The sequence below is a fragment of the Arabidopsis thaliana genome, chromosome 3 (genome assembly GCF_000001735.4).
Source record: "Arabidopsis thaliana chromosome 3, partial sequence".
In the NCBI taxonomy this organism is placed as follows: Eukaryota; Viridiplantae; Streptophyta; class Magnoliopsida; order Brassicales; family Brassicaceae; genus Arabidopsis; species Arabidopsis thaliana.
The window spans coordinates 7,162,708-7,187,549 of NC_003074.8; the positions used below are offsets into that span (position 1 = coordinate 7,162,708).

Here is a 24,842-nt window from a genome sequence, read left to right on the forward strand (position 1 = left end):
TTTTCCATTTTTAGGACGTGGTAGATTGTGTAGATTATTGCTAAACAGCTCATGAGTTCAATAATTCACTTATTCTTCACTCCATCTTCAGCAAAAAAAAAAAAAGTAAGAAGAAACACTGAAAGCTCTCCACTACCATGGCGTGTCCTAGAGTGATTTTTCTGATTCTGATCACGTTCTTCATTTTACAGACTGCTTTCTCAAGTTCTTGGCAAACATTGAGTGGTTAGAGACAGAGTTCTCTCACTTTTTATGTACGTGAATTTTTCATAAATGTTCCTTACAGTTTCTTGATGTGTTTTCTTTAGGGAAACCTCCGGCTGTGATTGCTCGAGGCGGATTCTCTGGTATGTTTCCAGATTCCAGTATTCAAGCATATCAGTTGGTGAATATAACAACTTCACCAGACGTAATGCTCTGGTGTGATCTTCAACTAACAAAGGATGGTGTTGGAATCTGCTTTCCAAATCTGAAGCTTGACAATGGTTCTAACGTCATAAGAATTGACCCACATTACAAAGAAAGGTTTTCTGTTGATTTCACATGGAAGGAACTCTCTGATGTGAAATGTAAGTCCTTTTAACTATATCTCGTTTCTTTAAACCCTCTTCTTGTAAGTGAAACTTCTTAAATCAAAATGTTCAATCTTGTGGTATATCAACTCTGCAAATGTTTTTTCCCCTCAACAGTGGCACAGGGTGTTGTCTCAAGACCATATATATTCGATGATGTATCCTCGATATTGGCTATTGAAGAAGTAGCAAAGTTGACAGCTTCAGGCCTCTGGTTGAACATTCAGGTATAATGTAGATACTCTTTTAACGCTCAGAGTCTTTTCTATAAGAATCATAATTAAGTAATCTTCTTCCTCTACTTATCCGTCTCTACACTTATAGGACAGTGCTTTCTACGCAAAACACAATTTGAGTATGAGAAACTCTGTTGTCTCTCTATCAAGACGCCTGAAAGTTAACTTCATATCTTCTCCAGGGATCAGTTTCCTGAAGAGCATGAAAAACAGTGTCAAGCCGACTGTGACAAAACTCATCTTTAGGTTTCTGAAACAAGAACACATAGAACCCTTCACCAACCAATCTTACGGCTCTCTTGCCAAGAATCTAAGTTATATAAGAACGTTTTCTTCTGGAATTCTTGTTCCAAAATCTTACATATGGCCCGTAGATTCAGCTCTTTACCTACAACCCCACACGTCGCTTGTAACAGATGCTCATAAAGAAGGCTTACAAGTTTTCGCCTCGGAGTTTGCCAATGATTTTGTAATTGCTTATAACTACAGCTATGATCCAACGGCTGAGTATCTATCTTTCATTGACAACGGAAACTTCTCCGTTGATGGTTTCCTATCAGACTTCCCGGTGACTCCATATCGAGCCATCAGTAAGTAAAAAACACACTGTTTTTCTGTTTCTTCATCTAGTTTTGCATTGCATATAGCTACATTTATGATTCTTGTTTTCTTTCCAAGATTGCTTCTCTCATGTGGACCCTAAAAGAGCTAAGGAGCAAGGTAATGCACAAGAGAAAACCATAAACATATGATCACTAAATCGTTTAGTTGCATTTTAACAGTTATGTCTTGCAGCTAAGATAACTATTATCTCGAAGAATGGAGCGAGTGGAGATTTCCCGGGCTGTACTGACTTGGCGTATCAGAGAGCTGCAAGCGACGGGGCTGATATTCTTGATTGCAATGTCCAGATGTCTAAAGACAAGATTCCCTTTTGTATGAGCTCCTTTGATCTTATAAACAGCACTAATGTCATCGAAACAAGCTTCAGAAATCTGTCATCAGTAGTTTCAGAGATTAACCCACGGAGAAGTGGTATCTACACTTTTAGCCTGACCATGTCTCAGATACAAACCTTGAAGCGTAAGAGCCAAAACTACAAAGCAAAATCAAGATTCAATATAAAGACTTTTAATGAATTGGCTTTGTTTCCCTCTTTATTGCAGCCACTATTTCGAATCTTGAAAAGGACTCTGGTTTATTCAGAAACCCAAGAAACAACAAGGCTGGGAAGTTTCTTACATTATCCGAGTTCTTGTTTCTTCCAAACCGTTACAGCTCTCTCTTAGGCCTCTTGATAGAAGTGGAGGTGGGAGTTCTATCTGCAAATCTTGTGTGTAAATAAGTACAACACATGACTCTTTTCTTGATATAGCATTTTTTCGTTTCTTAGAATGCAGCTTATTTAGTGGAACATCAAGGAATTAGCGTGGTCGATGCGGTACTAGATGAATTGAAGAGAGCTACTACTCAACAAAACAAGACAAGTGCAAGAACAATACTGATCCAGTCTACTGATAAGTCTGTCTTGATGAAGTTCAAGGAGAAGAACAAAATGAATCATGACGAGCTGGTCTATAGAGTCGACGACAACATCCGTGATGTAGCAGATTCGGCGATCAAAGACATCAAGAATTTCGCAGGCTCGATTGTCATCAGTAAGAAATCAGTCTTTCCCTACAAAGGGTTTATCATCCTTGAAAAGGAGACAAATATTGCTTCAAAGCTAAAATCAAACGGGCTTCGTGTTTACGTTGAAAGATTTAGCAACGAGTGTGTAACTCATGCATTTGACTTTTACGATGATCCAACGTTAGAGATAGACTCTTTTGTCCGCGATGTCCAAATTGATGGCATCATCACTGACTTCCCAGCAACCACTGCAAGATACAGAAGTAAGAAAGTAGTCTCATCTTCTCTTTATATCTTCTTTAACTTTCCTTGAGCCAATCTGAGATTATGTTTGATTGCAGAGAACAAGTGTTACGGCGAATTTGGTCTGACTACAACCGGTGAGCTCATAACTTTCGCGAATCCAATGCTTCTTCCACCAGCTGAAGCTCCATATCCAGCACTACTTGACTCAGATGTGACGGAACCACCATTGCCTGAAGCAAGAAGTCAGCCTCCTGCTTCTTCTCCATCAAAGGCAGAGGAAAAAGCAATAGAAGTTCCCTTTGCATTTATAGCCATGGCTATTCTTGTGTGCTTCTTCATTTCAGTTTAGTGATAAGTGTTTGTAACCGACTTCGACTGCAGTATCTGCAAGTGAACCTTATGAATAACAATGTCTAGTACTATATCATTCTTCTTTTTAAGGTTTCAATAAGATATCTAGAATTACAAATTTAGAAGAGATATTAATAGGAATATGGAAATGGATAAACTTAACTTTAAATCCAACAAAACCAAAATTAGCTTATTTGATCTTTTAACTCTCTTCCAATGGATTCTTCACCCAAATTTAACCATCCATTTATCAGGAAAAAAGGAAACATAAAATAAACAATCAAACATAAGGGAAAGATTCTAAGTGGCAAACTCATTTTTGTTTGTTCCTTCTTTCTTTTGAGGCCAAAAGAGACCAGATTCATTTTTGGTTTCTTCAAAGGCCAAACCTTATTTTCTTATTTTCTCAGACAAACCCTTTTGCCATATTACAAAATAAAATTTATTCGTCTGAGAATTATCTTGATCCCTTTTGGATTCGAGGTTCAAGAACATTCATGAACTTCGAGTAAATCAATCATCTTCTTGTAGTAATAATCCAGGAAGATACATTATCAACACACATAAAACAGAATGAAAATCAATTGCTTGTTCTGTTGTATGTCCCACAGACGATTTAACAGACGATCATCATCGAGACAAAGCATCAAAGACTGCATTGATGCAAAGAACAATATAACTACATTTGACAACATCTCTTTTAAAACAGGTCCCATTTTCTAACCTTTTTCATTATATGCATTCTCAAATCCCTTAAAAGCTTTTCTTTCTAAAAGAAGCGAGGCGTATTTGCACATACCTGCAGATAGCAGTAGGCGAAGATACATATCCGAGGAGATAGCAAAACTCGGTAAAGGGAACATCAGTGCTCATATTTTTACATTCAGAGAGCTTTGCGTCGCTACCAAGAACTTCAACCCCGATAATCAGCTCGGTGAAGGCGGGTTTGGAAGGGTTTACAAAGGGCAGATAGAAACCCCGGAACAAGTACTTATAACATTCTCTCTCATACAACATCGATCCATCATATTCTGCTCAGTGGTTTGATTCTGATTCTTGCGTGTTTAGGTTGTTGCGGTTAAGCAGCTAGACAGGAATGGTTACCAAGGGAACAGAGAGTTTCTTGTGGAAGTCATGATGTTGAGTCTCTTACATCATCAAAACCTTGTCAATTTGGTCGGATATTGCGCAGACGGTGATCAACGGATTCTTGTCTATGAATACATGCAAAATGGCTCTTTAGAGGATCATCTTCTAGGTAACATATATCTAAACACCATCACAACATACTTTCACTTCCACACATTCTAAAGATTTACCTTTTTTATACTTCAGAATTGGCGCGGAACAAGAAGAAGCCGTTGGATTGGGACACAAGAATGAAAGTTGCGGCAGGAGCAGCTAGAGGGCTTGAGTATCTACACGAAACAGCAGATCCTCCTGTTATCTACAGAGACTTCAAGGCCTCAAATATATTACTTGACGAAGAATTCAACCCAAAGCTTTCGGATTTCGGTTTAGCTAAGGTTGGTCCGACCGGTGGAGAGACTCATGTGTCAACGAGAGTGATGGGAACATACGGCTATTGTGCGCCTGAGTATGCTCTCACAGGACAGCTCACTGTGAAATCCGATGTATACAGCTTCGGAGTCGTGTTCTTGGAGATGATCACAGGAAGACGAGTCATTGACACAACAAAACCAACTGAAGAACAGAACTTAGTCACTTGGGTACGCAAAAGTTCTTCAATCTGAACAAAACCATTTGATTGGTTTTCTTAATTTGGTTTTGCTAAAATGCGCAGGCGAGTCCATTGTTCAAAGATAGGAGAAAGTTCACGTTAATGGCAGATCCATTGCTTGAAGGAAAGTATCCAATAAAAGGATTGTATCAAGCGCTTGCAGTAGCAGCAATGTGTCTTCAAGAAGAAGCAGCAACGAGACCAATGATGAGTGATGTAGTCACTGCGCTTGAGTACTTAGCCGTGACCAAAACCGAAGAAGATGGACAAACTGTAGAAGGAGAAGAAGAAGAAGAAGAAGACGAAAGATCCAAACTTTGAGCAAATTTTTTTGTTTGTTTTCGTTTGTAATTTTCAAATGATCGGTTTTAGGAAATTTGATAACTTTACGAATTCACCAATGAAAAAAGAAGATTAAATGAGAGTTTTCGTGTTCCCCATCGAACATTTTAAAGGATTTGCTGAGAATTTTGTATCTGGGTTTCAAAAAGTTTCAGACTTGACTCATCGCTGAACAAAAATTACAGAATTAAAAATCCCAACTTTATCGGAAAAATGTCTTTTTTTTTTGGTTTATGTATTTTTTTTTAAAAGTGAAATGATTAATTAAAGAAGATAAAAGGGGAAAAGGGTTTAAGGGTTTGTCATAGAGCAATGGCTACCAGCTCAGCTTTGTGATAAAACGACAAAATTGGACAACGATAAACCCTACTTTTATCTCTGGAAGACTCAAAATTCCTTCAAGCTGGGGAGATTAGCTTCACTTACTACGGCCATGGGGGTTTCTCTTCGTCACTTGTCTCCTTCCTCTTTCTGGGTTTCGCGTCGTCCTCGTGTTTCTTCTTCAATTCTTTCTTTTCTTGTCCCTCGCCGTCGAATCCTTTGCACCAGGTTCACAGCTTTTCTCATCTTATCTGTTCCCTTTTCTCATTTTTGTTCATCGAGAATTAGATTTACTCATTCATTAGTCAATTGCTCTGTTCCGTAAAGTTGGTTGTTAGTTTTATATAGTGATGATGATTCACGTTTTGAGGTTGTTGAAGAAGCAGGTTAAAAATGTGTGTTTGCTCAATTGCTCTGTTTCGTAAGTTTGTTGTTAGTTATATAGTGATGATTCGCGTTTTAAGTTTGTTGAAGAAGCAGGTTAAAAATGTGTTTTGCTGCAATTTGGTTTCAGTTTCTCACTTAGTCTAAATTGTTCCTGTGTTAAAGTTATTTAGGAGTCTGCTTTTGATTAAGCAGAAGAATGTATTTTAGTTGAGGTTTGGTTATTATTCTGAGTTTGAAGGTGTTTTTCTTTGTGTTGATATCATTTTTTGGTGGTTATGATTTGCAGGAAAGTAGCAATCATAAAGGGAAATGCGGGATATTCGACTGCTACTGATTGTGGTGGTTCTCATGGGTTTCATCATTCAGGTCATCAAAGGTCATCCTCTGTTGAGTTTAGTGGAGAGTGGAAACTTAATTTGGGATCTAAGACGGCGAGAATGGTTCCGCCAACTGTGAAACAAGCTGGAGCTGTAAGTGCTTGGAGGGAGGAAGTCAATAATAAGTTAAGAGGAAGAAATAGAGAATATGCTAACAACCAGGATGATGCTTTTGGTAATGGCAGTTATATTTTAAAAGGCTTTGTCCCCAAAATAGATGATGTCCATTCTTATGGAAACGGCCAGAACTTTGATTACAATCTGAAGCCTGGAACTGATATTACCACACTTGGTAGAGAATTGAATGGCTTTATGCAAACGAATAGTATAAGAGGATCGGTCGTAGCATTACCAAGCAAGGATATTGAGGTTGGGGAAACAACAGACGTGACTCTGAAACCTCTTAACAGTGATACGACTCTTGACAATGCCAGCTATAAGAAAACAGCAACCATTTCCAAAGTGGAAAAATGCACCAACCTATCGCAAGTCCGTGCAAACCTCAAGAAAATATACAATAGAGTTCGTGTTGTTGATAATGTGTCTAGTGCAAAGGAAACCGTGGCTCTGCTCATGAATCAATATAGGAATCTTGTCCATGCTTGCGATACAGAGGTATTGGGTCATGTGTTTGCTAATACATTGTTGTTCACATGGCCTAGAAATGCTTATGTTCTTGACGTATAGACGCTTCGTTTAATTCTGCTTTTACTCTCTGATAATCTATTCTGTAGGTATCCAGGATTGATGTGAAGACTGAAACACCTGTAGACCATGGGGAGATGATTTGTTTCAGTATCTATTGTGGATCAGAAGCAGATTTTGGAGATGGTAAATCATGTATCTGGGTAGATGTGCTTGGCGAAAATGGAAGGGATATCCTGGCTGAGTTTAAGCCATTTTTCGAAGACTCATCCATAAAAAAAGTGAGCTAAAACGAAAAACAACTTGCTGCGTTTCTATTTATTCAGTGATAATTTGGTGTTACGAATCTTGTTGTGTGTTTTCCTGAAAAGATGATTGACTACTTCTTCACCTTGGCTCTCTTTTGTTTAGATGGAGGCACTAATGACTTCTGAATCATGTTTTAATTTTGTAAATCATTTGAAAATGTTTTCATGATCAAATAACGCTTATAAGCTTGACCTTTCCTTTTACTTATAGGTATGGCATAACTACAGCTTTGATAACCACATCATCAGAAATTATGGAATCAAGCTTTCTGGTTTTCATGGTGATACAATGCACATGGCACGATTGTGGGATTCATCTAGACGGATATCGGGTGGTTATTCGCTTGAAGCACTTACAAGTGACCCAAAAGTTCTTGGGGGAACTGAGACAAAGGAGGAAGCAGAATTATTTGGTAAAATATCAATGAAGAAGATTTTCGGCAAGGGAAAATTGAAAAAAGATGGATCAGAAGGAAAATTGGTGATCATTCCTCCTGTTAAAGAGCTACAAATGGAGGATCGAGAAGCTTGGATTTCGTACTCAGCGTTGGATTCAATAAGCACTCTAAAGCTTTATGAGAGCATGAAGAAGCAACTGCAAGCGAAGAAATGGTTTCTTGATGGAAAACTAATTTCAAAAAAGAACATGTTTGATTTCTACCAAGAATATTGGCAACCTTTTGGTGAACTTCTTGCCAAAATGGAATCGGAAGGAATGCTTGTAGATAGGGATTATTTGGCGCAGATTGAGATTGTAGCCAAAGCAGAACAAGAAATTGCTGTTTCGAGGTTCCGTAATTGGGCTTCAAAGCATTGTCCAGATGCAAAGCATATGAATGTTGGCAGTGACACGCAATTGCGACAACTCTTTTTTGGTGGCATTTCTAACAGGTATGCTTCTTCCAAGTCTTGATTTGAACTGCCTTATTTTTCCATGTATCTTTAGAAGAAACCATGACATTTTGGTATTTGACACGTACCATATCACTTTATTATAAAGAAAACCAAATGTATGAGACTCTAGTTTAAGAATCTGGTGAAGATTGTAATCTTTTGCCTTGATAAAACACTTGCAGCTCTCAGATTTAGTTTGTGAATCAAATTTTCTTCCCATTATGATGCAAAACAGGAGTTACATAATTTCGTTTCTTAGTGCTTATTTCTGATACTAAGTTTTGTTCATATCTGATACAGTTGTAATGATGAGGATCTTCCATATGAAAAACTTTTCAAAGTTCCCAATGTGGATAAGGTGATTGAAGAAGGAAAAAAGAGAGCCACAAAATTCCGGAATATCAAACTGCATAGGATAAGCGACAGACCTTTGCCCACTGAAAAGTTCACTGCCTCAGGCTGGCCCTCTGTTAGTGGAGACACCTTGAAAGCCTTAGCTGGGAAAGTCTCTGCAGAATATGACTATATGGAGGGCGTTTTAGATACTTGTCTAGAAGAAAACATTGGAGATGATGATTGTATTTCGCTACCAGATGAAGTTGTAGAAACACAACACGTCAATACCTCTGTTGAATCAGACACATCTGCTTATGGAACAGCATTTGATGCATTTGGAGGGGGTGAAAGTGGAAAGGAAGCTTGCCATGCTATTGCTGCATTATGTGAAGTTTGCTCCATTGATTCCTTAATATCAAATTTTATCCTTCCTTTACAGGTATGTTTTTTCTTTTAAAACAATATTCCCTGGATTTACGAGCTACTTAATTATTTCCATTAGCATATCCTTCAGGTTATTTTTTTATGGAATTTGTTTTCCTAAATGACAGGGAAGTAACGTGTCAGGAAAAGATGGTCGTGTCCACTGCTCCCTGAATATCAACACTGAAACTGGACGCTTATCGGCTAGAAGGCCAAATTTGCAGGTACATGGCTTGAACTTAATTTAAGAGTTAGCTTGAATGGAGATGCAATCAAATAACTAAGCTTCTCTAATTTCTCTACTGATAACCTTGTAAATTTTTTTGATGTTGTGGTATGAAGAGCTAGTATATGCTAATTTTTGGATTGGTGTGCTCAAGGTCAATTTTTAGATAGAGGTATAGGACATCTAGAATTTGTTTGTAAAGTATTCCTTTTCTCTGTCTAGAACCAACCTGCATTGGAGAAAGATCGGTACAAAATCCGTCAGGCCTTCATAGCATCACCTGGAAATTCACTTATTGTTGCTGATTATGGACAGGTGAAATGATATTGATATCTACTTTTCTGATGACTAGTAAGCTAATTCACTTGTTGACTGTGAGGTGATTTTTCTATCTTCAGCTGGAACTTAGGATTCTGGCACATCTTGCTAGTTGCGAAAGCATGAAGGAAGCTTTCATAGCTGGTGGAGACTTCCACTCAAGAACAGCCATGAATATGTATCCTCATATTCGTGAAGCTGTTGAAAATGGTGAAGTGCTCCTTGAATGGCATCCACAACCTGGACAAGAGAAGCCGCCAGTGCCATTGTTGAAGGTGAATCCTGGTTAAATGTTTTTGAAACAGGGATTTTTAACTCTTTTATTCATTTTGCTTGTAAGCTAAAAGAATAGTTCTATTAGTGCTGAACTGCAGAGCGGGACTCTTTCATCCCTTTGGCACTTTAAGATTGCAACAGTCGACTTATACAGACTAGGGAAACTAAACTTTGTTCCTGAATTCGTCTAACAGCTGGCAAAATGTTTTCTTACTTATTCAGGATGCCTTTGCTTCTGAGAGAAGAAAAGCAAAGATGCTTAACTTCTCGATTGCGTATGGGAAGACTGCTATTGGGCTGTCTAGAGATTGGAAGGTACTATCAACTAAGCCGTTAAGATTGATATGAACAAGCTTGATATAAGATAATAAGCTCACAGAAGCCTGTTTTCCATCTTTCAGGTATCAAGAGAAGAAGCTCAAGATACAGTTAATCTCTGGTATAATGACAGACAAGAAGTCCGGAAATGGCAAGAACTACGCAAGAAAGAAGCTATACAAAAAGGGTATGTACTCACTTTGTTGGGAAGGGCTCGTAAATTCCCTGAATACCGTTCACGTGCCCAAAAGAACCATATCGAGCGAGCAGCAATCAACACTCCTGTTCAGGTTTGTTTGCACTATCATCAGATCTTAACCATCTTGAACTCTATCGACTTTAAACCTCAATCACCACTATTAATACAGGGAAGTGCGGCTGATGTTGCTATGTGCGCTATGCTGGAGATATCAAATAATCAACGGCTAAAAGAGCTTGGTTGGAAATTGCTTCTACAAGTAATACTTCTCACAGATTCTTTACATAACTACAGGTTAGATGATTGTTTATCTAAATGATTTCTTTTGGGCTACCTACAGGTTCATGATGAAGTAATCTTGGAAGGACCAAGTGAGTCAGCGGAGAACGCTAAAGACATAGTTGTGAACTGCATGTCTGAACCCTTCAACGGCAAGAATATTCTCTCAGTCGACTTATCTGTTGATGCTAAGTGTGCTCAGAACTGGTATGCTGGCAAATAAGAGGAAAATAGAAAAAGATCTTGCTAGTGAAAGCTAACAATGAGGCAGTGCTTGAGGTTTTTTTTTTTTTTGTCTCATTGGCTCTGAGAAAATCTGTTCATATGTGAGAAAGGGTCATTTTGTTTATGCTAATGAAAGCTAATTGTTGTCATCTTCTTTATGTTAAAAGATACATTGCTGTGTAAATTAGTAGGCTTGAAGAGTCGGTGTTTTTAATGAGAAAACAGAGTAATCTTATCAAAGAAAAGTGAACGAGTAGATGATAATAATTACAATCTCGCAAGAAGCTTCGAGGCAGTATCATGGCTTCCATTTCACCATGCATAGCTCTTCTGCGAGTTTATTCTCCTCTACCACCAAACTCAACAACACTTCTTCTACCCCACTTAGCCTCTCCTCTCGGTTTCTTGGAACTAGGGTTGTGAATCTCGGGATCAGACTTATCCGACTCGGACCCTCCAATAGGTCAGAGCCACTGCCTCGTTTAAGTTCGGAAAGAACGGCGTCGATGCTGAGAATGCTGGAATCTATGGCAGCCAGTCACGTGATGATTTTGACAGAGACGACGTCGAACAGGTTCGTGTTCACTTCAAGCTTCTAGAGTCAAATATGTCAATCTTTGTTTTGTTACAAGGGCGCTTATAAAAGCTTCCGTACGTGGTTGTGTCTGAGTTTGTGAATGAAGAAAACAGAGGAAATGTTAGATTTATTATTGTCGTTTCTGTGTTATTTGCAGTATTTTAACTACATGGGGATACTTGCGGTGGAAGGTACCTAAGATAAGATGCACCATGTCGACATCCTTTTAATGCTAGCAGTCTCGGAGGGAGACAAGCCTAAAATTGAAGAGCTTCTCAAACGCTGACTACACGGTTAAGGATGCTGACGGCAGAACCACTCTTGACTGAGCAAGCAGGGAGGAGATCCGTGACTTGATCCTTGAATCCCTCACTAAAGGCTTGACAAATAAGTAGTTTTCAATCGCAGAGTTAGCTTTATCTTACTAAGAAAGTGATGTCCGTTTTGGTAACTCTAGTTGAAATCTCAGTCGTCTCCATGTTTCTACGTTAAGTTAGGTCGAAACCCTCAGGGAGCGACAATTTTAAAGTAGAGATTGATCTTATACAGTTATACCAAAAGTTAACCTTTTTCTCTTACCAATCGTTCATCATCATTTATTATATAACAAGCAAGCAAAAGATTTCTAAATGATGTCTGAGATTATCACCAGCACGGTAGAAAGCATACATGAAGCAGCTCAAACATCTCTAAAAACCCTGAGAAACGCAACTATCTAATCTTGTGATTTACTCGTTTCTGCTTGACTCTGATTTCATTCACTCGGCAGAATTCTCGTGCAACAGTACGTACTCTCGGCTGCAACCAAAAGAACAAAACATGTCAAGAACAGAAGAAAGTAGATGTTAACTGCACAGCAAGCAAAGATTAATCACAGAGAATAGGCACGGGGTATGATTCATAATGGGAAACCAGAACTAGAATGTGTCTTCATTAGAATACCTGCTGTTGCCAAACTTTATGGTGTCTTTCTCAAAAAGCTCATAATATCTTTGTGGCTCAATGGGACTTTCCTGAAAAAGTAAAAGAAGTTCTAATCACAAACGTTTGAATTAACCATGATAAAGAAGCACATAAGAAGGAATGTAATTGAGCACTTACATTGATATAAGTTTTGTTGGTACTACCAAGATCCATTATGTAAGGCCTGGAAAGTGACATTAAGGGAAATTAAAATTTAGCTTAAAGCCAGAAGAGGTACAAATTTTAAGCAAAATGAAAGAGCAGATAGGTTTTACTTCACTTGCTTCCCCATCATACCATCTGGTTTCTCCTTTTCCATTTCCCTGAGAAAAGCACATTCACAGTGACATAAATATTAAACTAAAAACCTTATTCTCATTAAATCTATTGTCATAGATATTACTACTTAAAAGGAGAAATACATGTCAGAACCCTACCGGTACTGAATGACAGCATGCTGCTTGCTGCAAGATGGGTGATCCGTAGGAATGTCGGCAATCCTTCTTTCACGTCCAAAGAGGTAGCAGCTTTGGCGGTGAAGGCAGAGTGGCTCTGTTAGTCCAACACATTTCACATGCACAGAAACATACATCAAGAAAACTGATTCAGGGCATTCAGAATTATTAAGCAAACAGAAATGGGAAACAAAATGTAAAATCTTATATACAATGTTCAGGGGTTCAAAGTAAGAATGACACGGGAAGCCACAGTCACAAACATATCAGATCAAAGGAGCTATTTTTCCTCTAAGAGTCATTAACATTCATAATAAGATTCATTCTAAGAAAATTGACAAGTTCTAAGAAGTATCAAGCTATAGTTTGGCTACTATCGGTAATCACGCTGTTATCTGGACACTAAACCATCAATGACCACAGTTTTCAAGTTTACATGGCTAGAGTGCATCAAAATTTCTTGAGTATCTCTTTCATTGCCACTACATGCTTTACTGCATATTTTGTGGACAAAAAATTGACGTTCACCACAGTAAGATAGTTAAGTGAAATACATAGAAGACAAATGAACCACTACTTAGACAGATGGATAGAGATGTGGAAGACGTCAAAGACTCACCATTCAGTGGTTCACCATCCTTAAAAACATACAGTCTCCATCGTTCGCTGGGTTTTCTAGCCTCTGGGGGCTCATTGAAGAGGAGTGTGATACCTGCAAAGGATTCACTCAGTCAAGGAAGCTAAGCATGCCTATGGTGAAATTTAATGCGAGAAACCACCGTCTCCATTCCTAGGAGCAAAAGCGGATTGGCAGTCAAAAGATATCTGCTGATAGCAGATGCTTATATATTGAAGCTTCTAGTCTCATTAGATATTGACCAAAGAAAGCTTTTACCCAGTGACAGACACGTACGCATACAAAATTAAGTAAATATGACCTGACAACAAAGGCAGATGTTTCGCAGTTCAAACATGCAATGAAAACACTATGGCAAAAGTTTCTAGCACAAGGTAATGGTAACAGGTGATATTCTTAAATGAAATGGACGGATCAGAAGTTTCACCTCTGTATCTGTTAGTTTCTTCAGCAAGTTTCCCTGATAGCTCAAATGATGGTTCTTCCTACAAGATATATCAAAATTAGATTTGAAGCGTTAGCATTTATGCATGGATGAGCTAAGCGAGCTCAAAATGACATTGGAAATTGAAAATCAATAGGGCTTGATATAATACCTTTTTCTTCGCTGCCAGAGCCTCTTCAACTGCTCTCATTCTCGCGACTGAATCTTCCTCGACATTTCTGTTAACGAAAACCCATAACATGGTTAAAAGAAAGACTGAAAAATTGTAACGGCTAATCTAATAAGAAGAAAACTCACGGCTCCTCGCTGCCCCCTCTTGCATTAGACCCCTGAAAAGACAAAAGGCGATAAAAATGACTGAAGAAGTAACAAAAATCTGTGGCTCGCAGAAAATGATAATTTGCAGAAAGCAACCATAATCTATATAATGAGCTTTTACTAAAAAGAGAGAAACATGAGAAGTGATGTTACTGGACATGCTGAAGGGAAACAAAGAGACTATCTTTCTTAAGTCCTTTAGCAACAGAGTAAGCAAAAAATGGCTGGCTGCAGGTTCTAGTTATAGACTCACGAGATGGATAAGCTAGATTACAGGATTCCAATTATTTATTATGTGACGAAACAAGCAGCAGAGGCTAACCTTTTCTAGCATACATCAGAGCTAAACAATTTCAATCACATTTATCTTTTCAAGCAGAATACGAATATGCACAAGTAAAACCCAAAACAAAAAAAAAAACACTTCTGAGATTAAGAACATATCCAAGCTAAAGAAAGAAGCAGAAATACCTCATCATGCCTTGAGGCAATAGCTCTTTCAGGTGAACGCCTACTACTCCTGTGACTCCTATCTGACGGTGAAGTAGACCTCTCATGTCTTCCTCTAGAGTATCTCTCATCATCTGTTCTTGTCCTTCTCCTTTTTTCAGTATCCTCTCTCCCTGATCGTCTTCTCTTATCCCCAACTTCCCTATCTCTTTCTCCTTCTCCTTTTCTCTCCCTATCCCTATCTCTTCCTATATCTCTATCCCTTTCCCTACTGTTTCTCTTCTCCCTTTCTCTACCATCATCTTCTCTCTCTCTACTTCTCCCAATTTCCTTCTCTCCTCGAGCTCTTCTCAGTCTCTTCGTACGTGGTGAAGGAGACCTAGAACTAGGAGCCATTATTGGAGTCAGGGTCGTTTTCTCTCTTCTTTGCCTTTGGAAAGATCACAAATTGAAACCAGGGTCAGAAGGAAAAGGCATGTGAGCTCCAGATAACACAGTAAACCCTAATTCCCAAATGCATAGAAACTAGAAATGGAGCAAAAGCCCTAAACCAAAAAACGTAAGCTACAGATTTCAAATACTAAATTCAGAAGTTCCGGGCATAGTCTAGGGTTGCAAGAATCGTTAAGAGAAAAAATCGCTGCATAACGAGAAAGAAAAATTTTACCTGGTGGCCGGAACTGTGACTACTTCGGCGGAGAGAAGAGGAGAGAGTGAATAATAATAATCGCAGAGATAAAAAGAATCAGAGCCAAAACGAGAAGAATCATTTATTTGGCCTCTTTTGCAAATAAATGGAAACTGAGGGGTTCAATATCAAACAAATTGTAGACGGTATGGTAAAACTTCCATTAGTTGACACGTGTCATATCTTGTTTGGTAGAAAGGATATGTATAATTAGGGCAGAAGCCGCTTGTAACGTCGTACCCTTGTACTTCCTTCGAGATTTTTGTTTCTTCGTCCTAGTTTGCAACAAAGATTTTATAATTGATCATCAAACAAATCGGTGAGCCTGTAACAAATCGAGTGCACCAGCTTTACCACCAACTTTGATAGGATAGAAGACAAATACAAGATCATAGATATAGTTGAGGTGGATAGCTAAACGACATAAACCATCAGAAGTGACAGTGATCTTGTTCTGATTGTAACAGAGTGCACCAGGTTTACCACCAACTTTGATCCTCTCATGAAGGAACTTGTGGAGAGAAATTTTCAACTTCGAGGAACATATGTCCTGAAATCCCATCTGTAGTTCTCCTTACTACCGATTTGTAGTCGCAACTGTTGGCCTTGAAGCTTATGTGGAAGACAGCATTCATAGACTCGAGCTTTAGAGACGGGTCAGTATGAGTTTCTCGGGTGATGCTTTGGTTTGTCGGGTGATGGCTCATCGAATCCCAAATCATGTCTCCTTGTTTATTTGATGTATCTTTAGTTTCATGTATATACTAGTGTACGCCAATATTATAGACGATTAAAAACTAATTCTTGTTTACGTATGAACAAAACGATATGTACTTTGTCATTATTATATTTTTTGTCAAAGATTGAGAATATTTATTTTTTTCGCATCATAGACACACAAACAAATGTTGTCTAATGATCTACCAGCCGGCTTGTATATCTAATTCAAATATCGGTCATGCATCATGCACTTCATTAGTATCTTATGTTTTGCAAAATACTGGCTAGACTGTCACATATATCAGAATCGGTCACCGTCACCTTCTTCGTTATTGTCATACGGTTTCACTATGACAAAGTCCAAATTAGGTCAAATTTTAAGCGAACATACGTAGCCTCTTACGTCATAGATTGCTGATGAAAAAGAGGCAAATTATTATAACAACCATCAAAGATTCGGTACTAACTTTACAAATTCACACAATTCGTATCTCACAATCTAAAAGTGCAATATGTCGTACATGTTTTGTAAGCTAGACAATAGTAAAATAATTATCCTGCCGGACTATAAAGGTTCGAGAACGTGGACCGACTATATTTATATATCAATTAGCTATTTGTGGTGTTAGCCTAATGTTGCCTTCATCACGTTTTCTGTTTTTTTGTTGAAGGATTTTCAAATAGATGAATTGACTATCATCACCTTGTCACGTTATAAACCATATATATTATCGTTAAACACTTAGTAGCAGTTCCCCACGAATTACATGTCTCCATCATTGACAAATTTATATTTTTGTTTGTAAGAACACTTTTTCCTTCCTCAACAAATTCTTGTACTTAATACAGATATATACTTATAAATGTTACATCAAACGCTAGATAACGGAGAATATAAGCTAAAATGAAATTAATATATCTTGTTTCAGCTTCTATCGAAATTATTTTCATTAATGGACAATATAAAATTTGATCCTTATCTACTGTTTCTGTGAATTTGTGATTATCATCAGGCAAATGTATCATTAGGCAAATGTTTTTATCTAAATTAACACTTTTATTGGAAAACTACCAAAATACATTTAGGTTCACCCATCAAAAGTACTTTATGTTGTTATGTTATATATTGTGTGCTAACTAAAAAGATTACAATTTAGCAAATCTCAAGTTGATGTGTACATTTATAATCTCCACTACAACAAGAAGGTGATCCACTTCTCTTGTATATCTTTATTTGTTCTTGCACGTACATAAAGAAATCAAACTGTTCAACTGCCATTTAGAATATTAAAACCAACAAAATAATATTATAACAAGTAAATACTTAAACAATAATAAGAACAAAGGGCCAAAATCGTGCCAAACCTACAACATTCCTGACCTCTGCCTCCCCCACTATATAGAGGTCACATTTGAGAGAATTAGGCAAATAAAAATCTAAGAACCATTTTAATAGCTTCTCACATCTCTCTATTATAATATCAAACTACTCTTCACCAGCCCTCTTAATTATCTAAGAAAGTCTCAATGGAAAACTCAGCACTAAGCAACTGTGTGAGGCGAACAAATTTCTCTAATCAACAGAGAACTATGCAAGAGGGTCTAGAAGAGAGTAGTTGGACAATGTACTTTGAAACAGAAGATGGATTAGGCCATTACGATGATTCTTCAATGATGTCAGACGCTGCTTCTCCTATGGGTTGTGTCGAAGAAGACACCGCTTCATCTCCTTCTAACAGAACCGAGGTTAGTCCAAGAATAAGACAATATATCTTACTATGTTCATGATACATACATTGATACACACATTACACATACATATATAGGTTAGTCTAAATGGCTATGCTTGTCTCTTCAGGGTTACAGTGGAATGGAAGACAATACGATAGAAGAAAAAACCATGAACAATGGTAAGATTGAGGTAAGAAACTTCATGTTTTCTAATATATCTTTTCATAAATGAAAGTTATTTTGGCGGCTAACAAAAATATTCATACGGGATTTGTAGGAGAAAATATTGAATAAAAATGGGATAAAGATTGAAGAATACTGCGCAGAATTGAAGAAGAGAGGACTTTGCTTAGTCCCTTTGTCGATGTTATCTAACTATATTGGTTGAAACTTTGATTACTCTTTCAATCATATACATATTCTTTATTGTGATTATATATCTTCCTTTCTCTGATTATTTTCTGTAAATTATAGAATGGACTAGTAAATGTAGTGAAAGTCAAATCAAGGGTTGCATCATGTATCGCATGTATGTATGTGTAATGGGTGTATCAATGTATGTATCATGTTTCCATGTGTGTAACAGTGTTAACATGTTTCCATGTGTGTAACAGTGTTAACATGTTTCCATGTGTGTAACAGTGTTAACATGTTTCCATGTGTGTAACAGTGTTTTGGTACAATCAAGTACATATGTATTTTGGAACGCCTTTGTAATCCAATGATTGAATGATCCGGATTTAGAACACTTCATTAGAATTACCAACAACCTTTAGCCAAGTGGGTGTGTCACTCCTCGTGGTCTGATCTCTTGTCCTTGGAAGTTTTTTTTCTTTTTCTCTTTAGAGTTTGGATATACTTCTATAGAAAAATTTAACCGACTATAAATCCGTGAGATTCTAACCTATGCTTTACTACAAGTAGATCTTTTCGTGTCTGTGAGAAGGCTTCAATTTCTTCATCAAAGTCACCACAATGACCATCATGTTGTCCATCGATTTATTCATGAAAGATCTTTCGATTTATTGTTATCTCATATGTGTCAAAATGCTACTTAAACTTTGTCTTCAACCTCTCATATAATCCTTGTTGATCTACATTATCTATCTTGTTGTGGTATTGGGGAATGTCTTTATTTGTTATATCTTAAACTTTGGAATCTTTGAATCCTTGTTAATCTTTCTACTTGGATTCATTTGAAGGAATGAAATCAAGTATGATGCACACAAAAAAAAAAGATGTGCTTTAAGATCCAAAAGAATACATTTTCCATTGTTGGATAAATAGAAATCTTCGCAAAAAAAAATAAAAATCTTTGATTCAAGTTTAATGTAAGAAAGTCATCAAATTATTTGAAAAATGCTATTTACATGAAAAATGTTATAAAAAAAATTATTTTATTTAATTTATAGAGATTTTAAAGAAATATCTCAAAATTGCATTTTATCAAAAACATATAGATTTTTTCTTAAGAATGTTACCTAAATTTAAGAAAGTTATTAAAATTTAGATTTTTTTCTTATTATTTGTGGTATTTTTTTCTTTAAAATAATATTATTTTACAGAGTATCAGAATATAGTATTATTATCATTTTAATCAATTAATATATATATTTTTTTTTTAACCAAAAACCAAAAAAAAAAACTGATGACAAAGAAAAGGTAAGAGATTTGAAACGCAAAGCTTTCCTAACAGAGAATCACGAAATCACGACCGCATTAGAGAAGAAAGAGAGAGAGAGAGCTTTTCTTCTTCTTCTTCCGCTCACTAGATCTGCTCCCTCTCGCAGTCTCCTGGGTTTTGGCAAATTGCTTTTGATTCTTCTCGGGTGGCAGCTATGGTTTCCTCCACCAAACTCAAATCCGTTGATTTCTACAGGTGCGATCCTCCACATTTCCTCAATTCTCGTTGCCTAATTCAGTGCATTGCTTCGATATCTGCTGCTCTGATGCATGTTTATACATTTTTGATTGTGTGTGATGAATTACGCGTTTGATTGAGATTATTCGGAATGTTAGTTAAAGTATGCATTTTCAGCTGTCGTCGAATTCTGCGTTCGTTTTCGTATCCTTGATGATCTGTTTTTCTGGGGTGCCTCTTTTTTGGTTCAGGAAAATTCCGAGAGATTTGACGGAGGCATCTCTATCAGGCGCTGGGTTATCAATTGTAGCTGCTCTCTTTATGATGTTTTTGTTTGGAATGGTAAAATCCTCTTTGGGCTCTGTTGTTTATTTTTCCAAATATGATCTCTTTCACCTCTCTCTGTTTGATCAAGTATAGTTTGAGTAAAGATATCATCTTTATCTTTTTTCAGGAGCTGAGTAGTTATTTGGAAGTTAACACTACCACAGCTGTTATAGTTGACAAGAGCAGTGATGGTGACTTCTTACGCATTGATTTCAACATCAGGTTAGATATTTCTGCAGATAATTGGTGAACGGGTACTTTTGTTGTTTATTCTTCTTTTTCCTCTGTTGATACAATCATAAAGATATGGTTTTCTTTTTTGAATAATTGCTGTGATATTTTTTCGAACTTTATTTTCTTTGTCAAATGCTTGATTGATAATAAAGAAATGGAATGGTTTTCTTTACAAGTTGACTGTTTTTGTTTCTTACCTATATGTAGTTTTCCTGCTCTTTCCTGTGAATTTGCATCCGTTGATGTGAGCGATGTCTTGGGAACGGTATGTCTCTCTACTCACAACTCTCAGTCCCACTGTTAGAATGCATTTCTCTATAAATGTTTTGTGATTATCATTCAAAAAGCAATAATGCAAAAGGAAAGGAAAAGCTTAAATCTTGACACTTTCTTCAGTATCAGAGAATGTATCTTTGCTTATGTGATATATGATAGACTATTCGTGTTGGCATGTTGAGTTGGTTGTGCAATGATGATATGGATTTAATCCAATGTTTACTGATTCCATTTTATTAGTAATTGGCGCTATCAAAGCTAGGAAAAACTTAATAATGCTGTCCGGCTGTAATGAAACAAGAATAAAATTGTTTGGAAAGTTTTAATCATGTAGTTGAAATTTCAACCGTATCACCTAATCCCTGAGTCCCCGTTTCAGTTGTGCAGTACATCCTATGTTTTATACTAAAAGCAAGACTGAGCGCCTTTAACGGAGTTATGATATATATACCCTCAGAAAACTAAATCTACTTCTCTGATGTTTAATTTTTCAGAATAGGTTGAATATAACAAAAACAGTTCGCAAGTTTCCAATTGATCCACATTTAAGGTCCACCGGCGCAGAATTCCACTCTGGCCTTGCATTACATAACATAAACCATGGAGAAGAAACTAAGGAAGAGTTTCCTGATGGTGCTATACCATTGACCAGTGCTAGTTTTGAAGCATTATCACATCAGTGAGTAGGCAGCTTCTTCTTTTTTTATTGTGCATGCATAAGAGTCCTGTCTGATGGTTTGAATATCGATTAACAAAAATTGAATTTCTTTATGCAGCTTTCCAATATTGGTTGTTAACTTTAATGCACCATGGTGCTACTGGAGTAATCGTCTGGTAATTACTTATGCTTATAATCTTTCCAATTTTCTGAAGTTTTACTTTTCTTCTGGTATACAAGCACTAATGATCCAGTTGGGGATGTACTCATAATAACTTGTTTTTCCTGCTTGACCGAGTGAGAAAGAATCTTCCTGAATTCGTTATTGACTGTTATTTGTGAATATATTCAATCACGATATGTGGAATCATAGACATGTCATTTTATAGGGAAACTTACTTTCTTCATATTGCCTGTTGTTTTGTGCTAAAGGGGTATAGGGTTTGCTATTTTGTGTTACGAATTCTAGATGACAATAAACTTTTTGTTGAATAATACGCTCATATTATGTAGCTTTTATGGGTATTGTGTACCTCAATTCCTGTTTGACATTGAAAAAGTTGTTCATGTTTGGTTATGATGAGTTTCTTTTGTATTTTCTACTATCTGCTTCAGAAACCTTCATGGGAGAAAGCAGCTAATATAATAAAACAAAGGTTTGTGTTAGAATCTTCGGCATTTTTATTAAGTTGTGATATTCTTAAGCCGCTGGCTGATAATGTTCTTTCTGAAACATCTTCATGTTAATATTCTGCTGCAGATATGATCCTGAAGCTGATGGCCGTGTTCTTCTAGGAAATGTTGATTGCACGGAAGAACCTGCGCTATGTAAGAGGTACTACGAAGTTGATGTTTTCCTCCATTTTCTTGTTTTTCTTATTTGATTAATGAGTCGTTTCCAAGAAGAGAAGAATTTGTGTTTGCACCTTTTTAATTCCTGCTGTTCAAGGATGCAATTCCAAGGGGAGCAGTGAATGTCGTTTGACTTAACATAAATCGTGGAATGTGTTTTCAGGAATCACATACAAGGCTATCCATCTATTCGTATTTTCCGCAAAGGCAGTGACCTTAGGTGAGAAAACATCTGATATGATGTTTCTTAGTTATACACAATTCGTCATTTCTTCTACTTAACCTTATGTATCCATGTGGCGACAAATTCGAGTTTATGTCTCCTAATTGTGTTCTCGGTACAGTCAAATGTTGACACATGTGAAGTCATCACCGTAAATTTGTTCAAAATCTTAAATTTTTGCTTTTCGTCTTTTCCTCTCTAACTTCCTTTAGGTTAATAGACCATATATCTGTTGGTGTAAATAATTTTATGAAAGTGTACCTGTTTCAATGTTTCCAGAGAGGACCATGGACACCACGAACATGAATCTTACTATGGAGATCGGGACACAGACAGTATAGTTAAGGTAGACAAATCCAAATTTCGTTTCAGTATCAGGAATAAATGAGCCAACATTCACATTTATGTGTATGTGGTGTATTAGTCACTTAGTTATTGAAAAACGTCTAGTTTGTCTATGGATTAAATATTATATACATGCACAGCATATCTTTGTGCTACGTTTTGAGTCAACAGAAAGCAGTCTAAAAGTTCATATAAGATTTTCTTTCTTCCAGATGGTGGAGGGACTGGTCGCACCTATCCACCCGGAGACTCACAAGGTGGCTTTGGATGGAAAATCCAATGATACTGTAAAACATCTTAAAAAGGGACCAGTTACAGGAGGTTGTAGAGTTGAAGGTTATGTACGTGTAAAGAAGGTAAACCTCGGACTGAAAAGTGAACACTGAATGAATGTCCTGTAATTGATTTGTGGCATGTACTGAAATTTGTCTTTTGTATGTTTCAGGTTCCAGGAAATCTCGTGATCTCAGCTCATTCAGGAGCTCATTCATTTGATTCTTCTCAAATGAACATGTCGCATGTTGTTTCTCATTTTTCGTTTGGGAGGATGATTTCTCCTAGGCTGCTGACCGATATGAAGCGATTGTTGCCATATCTTGGCCTAAGCCATGACAGGCTGGATGGAAAGGCATTCATAAATCAACATGAGTTTGGTGCCAATGTCACTGTAAGTCCCAGAAACCTTCATAGGAATTTAGAGTCTTGAACAATCGTCAAATTTTCTTTTACTGGCTCTCATCTAACTGTTTTCAACATGCTTTCTACAGATCGAACACTACCTTCAAACAGTCAAAACAGAGGTCATTACAAGAAGATCCGGTCAAGAACATTCACTGATAGAGGAATATGAATACACCGCTCACAGCAGCGTGGCTCAGACTTACTACTTACCCGTTGCGAAGTTTCACTTTGAGCTCTCTCCTATGCAGGTTCAGTCCTCATTTACACAAACAAGAGATTATCTCTCGAAAATGTCACAATATATATACTTTCCTCTTTATAATTACTCCTTGGTTGGTCTGTTTTTGCAGATCTTAATAACCGAAAACCCGAAGTCCTTCTCACACTTCATCACAAATCTGTGTGCCATTATTGGTGGTGTTTTCACGGTTAGTAATTTCTCAGTTACCTTGCGTCTTCATACCCGCATGGATTCAATGGTCATTTCTGATTTTACATGTGGATTTTTTCAGGTTGCCGGAATACTAGATTCGATTTTTCACAATACAGTAAGACTGGTAAAAAAGGTCGAACTTGGGAAAAACATTTGATCGTCCACTGGAGGTTAGAATTTTCCATTAATATATAAAACCATAGAAGAACCTCAGACTGTTTACTTTGAATAGCTGATCTACACAGAAAAACTCAAAAAAAGAGAGAATTTTTGTTTGACACAATCTTAGTTTCTTTATGGTTCTTGTTCTATTAAAATCCGCCTGGTTTTTCTTATCCTTCCATTACTATATACATATGACATCAGTAAAATACACACGAGTAGAACTTTTATTCATATACATGAAAAACAAATGGGGTAAAAAATCAAACAACAAACACCAATTGACACAAACTTGGATGAAGAGGGAAAGGGAAAAGACTCGATACAGAATGAAAAGGGAAGACAAAAGAGAAACTTCTTAGTGTAGGAATAGAGTGGAAGCTAGAGCAGCCCCAAGAAGAGCAGCGACAAATGATAAGGAAGAAGCTGCGCTGTTTGGAGTGTCTTCAGAAGTAGTAGGCGTCGGTGCTGGGGTCATCTCAAAGGTTCCCGAGACAGGTGGAGAAGGAGCGGATTCTCCTGAGGGAGCTGGGGCTGGGGACGGCGGTGATGATGCGGTGTTTTTGTTGCCGCTTCTATCAGCCATGACGATGACCACAAGCTTCTCGTTTTTCTTGCAGTTGTCTTTGTTTCCACTAATGAAATAGTATGGCCCAGAGTGGTTCAGCGTGACAGAAGTTTTGCCATCGGCGAATTTAGCGGTTGGTGAGTCCGTGTTGCAGCTGTCGTAAGCGTCTCTTGTGACTTGGAGCACTGAATCTTGGTTTGATTGGTAGACGAACACTGCATTGTATAAATTTGTGTCATATGCGAAGAAACTAAGATTGCAGTTAACGAATCAAATAGTATCAATACAGTGTGAAAAACTTACACAGAGAGTCACCAATTTGGAATCTGCTCTGTTCTGCCCATTGACTGTACACTTGAGAACCAGAAGGGACGGTCCAACCTGTTGCACCACCGACCGTAAACTCTCTAGCGTAGGCTCGGTCAACGATCATAAGAAAACACAAGAGACCAAACCCACAAAGCATCATGCTCTTTAGGTTTCGTGCCATTTCGTAAGCTAAATAACAGAGATTTTAGAAAGGTGAAGGTGAATCTAGTGTGGTATAGGGTTTGATATGAGATGATGAAAGGCAAATGGGTTTATA

At 37.3% G+C, this 24,842-nt stretch overlaps 8 protein-coding genes and 1 pseudogene across 13 annotated transcripts; 6 read left to right on the plus strand and 3 right to left on the minus strand.

Annotated features, from left to right (window-relative positions):
* The first annotated feature begins 58 nt into the window (after positions 1-58).
* SVL3 (SHV3-like 3) lies at positions 59-3,157 on the plus strand. The gene is made up of 9 exons (NM_112944.3): positions 59-225; positions 309-569; positions 690-799; positions 897-1,398; positions 1,487-1,528; positions 1,604-1,891; positions 1,975-2,117; positions 2,202-2,703; positions 2,782-3,157. Exons 1-9 carry the CDS (start codon positions 138-140, stop codon positions 3,033-3,035), a joined length of 2,190 nt encoding a protein of 729 aa, NP_188688.1. The 5' UTR covers positions 59-137; the 3' UTR covers positions 3,036-3,157.
* A 162-nt stretch (positions 3,158-3,319) lies between these two features.
* On the plus strand, positions 3,320-5,353 carry AT3G20530 (Protein kinase superfamily protein). Of its 2 annotated transcripts, NM_112945.4 has the most exons (5): positions 3,320-3,746; positions 3,843-4,024; positions 4,106-4,295; positions 4,373-4,767; positions 4,842-5,353. In NM_112945.4, the coding sequence occupies exons 1-5, from the start codon at positions 3,611-3,613 to the stop codon at positions 5,097-5,099; spliced, it is 1,161 nt and encodes a 386-aa protein (NP_188689.1). In that variant the 5' UTR covers positions 3,320-3,610; the 3' UTR covers positions 5,100-5,353. The 2 variants fall into 2 exon arrangements, with proteins under 2 accessions (NP_188689.1, NP_001327572.1); NM_001338485.1 differs by having other exon boundaries at positions 3,340-3,746; positions 4,373-5,229.
* POLGAMMA1 (polymerase gamma 1) lies at positions 5,347-10,910 on the plus strand. 2 transcript variants are annotated; one of them, NM_001203013.1, is made up of 13 exons: positions 5,526-5,669; positions 5,822-5,866; positions 6,115-6,820; positions 6,940-7,131; positions 7,370-8,049; positions 8,353-8,827; positions 8,940-9,035; positions 9,260-9,352; positions 9,436-9,630; positions 9,854-9,946; positions 10,033-10,239; positions 10,318-10,407; positions 10,489-10,910. In NM_001203013.1, the coding sequence occupies exons 1-13, from the start codon at positions 5,554-5,556 to the stop codon at positions 10,648-10,650; spliced, it is 3,150 nt and encodes a 1,049-aa protein (NP_001189942.1). In that variant the 5' UTR covers positions 5,526-5,553; the 3' UTR covers positions 10,651-10,910. The 2 variants fall into 2 exon arrangements, with proteins under 2 accessions (NP_188690.3, NP_001189942.1); NM_112946.5 differs by lacking the exon at positions 5,822-5,866 and having other exon boundaries at positions 5,347-5,669; positions 10,489-10,890.
* Positions 10,911-10,969: 59 nt separating this feature from the next.
* Positions 10,970-11,624, plus strand: AT3G20541 (annotated as a pseudogene). The gene is made up of 2 exons: positions 10,970-11,226; positions 11,387-11,624.
* Positions 11,625-11,728: 104 nt separating this feature from the next.
* Positions 11,729-15,313, minus strand: DDL (SMAD/FHA domain-containing protein). The gene is made up of 11 exons (NM_112947.4): positions 15,165-15,313; positions 14,519-14,927; positions 14,027-14,058; positions 13,881-13,947; positions 13,712-13,769; positions 13,267-13,359; positions 12,630-12,744; positions 12,468-12,515; positions 12,331-12,376; positions 12,172-12,242; positions 11,729-12,027 (listed from the first exon to the last, which is right to left on the minus strand). The coding sequence occupies exons 2-11, from the start codon at positions 14,891-14,893 to the stop codon at positions 11,988-11,990; spliced, it is 945 nt and encodes a 314-aa protein (NP_188691.1). The 5' UTR covers positions 14,894-14,927; positions 15,165-15,313; the 3' UTR covers positions 11,729-11,987.
* Positions 15,314-15,492: 179 nt separating this feature from the next.
* AT3G20555 (uncharacterized protein) lies at positions 15,493-15,907 on the minus strand (the record flags this gene model as incomplete). The annotated part of the gene is made up of 2 exons (NM_148738.1): positions 15,493-15,684; positions 15,767-15,907. The coding sequence occupies 2 exons, from the start codon at positions 15,905-15,907 to the stop codon at positions 15,493-15,495; spliced, it is 333 nt and encodes a 110-aa protein (NP_683580.1).
* A 1,422-nt stretch (positions 15,908-17,329) lies between these two features.
* Positions 17,330-18,372, plus strand: AT3G20557 (uncharacterized protein). 3 transcript variants are annotated; one of them, NM_001035655.3, is made up of 3 exons: positions 17,330-17,651; positions 17,764-17,826; positions 17,914-18,372. In NM_001035655.3, exons 1-3 carry the CDS (start codon positions 17,433-17,435, stop codon positions 18,022-18,024), a joined length of 393 nt encoding a protein of 130 aa, NP_001030732.1. In that variant the 5' UTR covers positions 17,330-17,432; the 3' UTR covers positions 18,025-18,372. The 3 variants fall into 3 exon arrangements, with proteins under 3 accessions (NP_001030732.1, NP_001327648.1, NP_001118667.1); NM_001338486.1 differs by having other exon boundaries at positions 17,764-17,815; positions 17,914-18,284; NM_001125195.1 differs by having other exon boundaries at positions 17,764-18,089.
* Positions 18,373-19,305: 933 nt separating this feature from the next.
* On the plus strand, positions 19,306-23,860 carry PDIL5-3 (PDI-like 5-3). Its single transcript, NM_112948.3, has 15 exons — positions 19,306-19,515; positions 19,749-19,839; positions 19,952-20,046; positions 20,266-20,323; positions 20,829-21,013; positions 21,111-21,168; positions 21,608-21,648; positions 21,753-21,827; positions 22,008-22,064; positions 22,347-22,413; positions 22,625-22,768; positions 22,858-23,079; positions 23,180-23,341; positions 23,444-23,521; positions 23,606-23,860. The coding sequence occupies exons 1-15, from the start codon at positions 19,475-19,477 to the stop codon at positions 23,681-23,683; spliced, it is 1,452 nt and encodes a 483-aa protein (NP_566664.1). The 5' UTR covers positions 19,306-19,474; the 3' UTR covers positions 23,684-23,860.
* Positions 23,815-24,814, minus strand: ENODL9 (early nodulin-like protein 9). The gene is made up of 2 exons (NM_112949.3): positions 24,560-24,814; positions 23,815-24,471 (listed from the first exon to the last, which is right to left on the minus strand). The coding sequence occupies exons 1-2, from the start codon at positions 24,744-24,746 to the stop codon at positions 24,047-24,049; spliced, it is 612 nt and encodes a 203-aa protein (NP_566665.1). The 5' UTR covers positions 24,747-24,814; the 3' UTR covers positions 23,815-24,046.
* Positions 24,815-24,842: the final 28 nt, after the last annotated feature.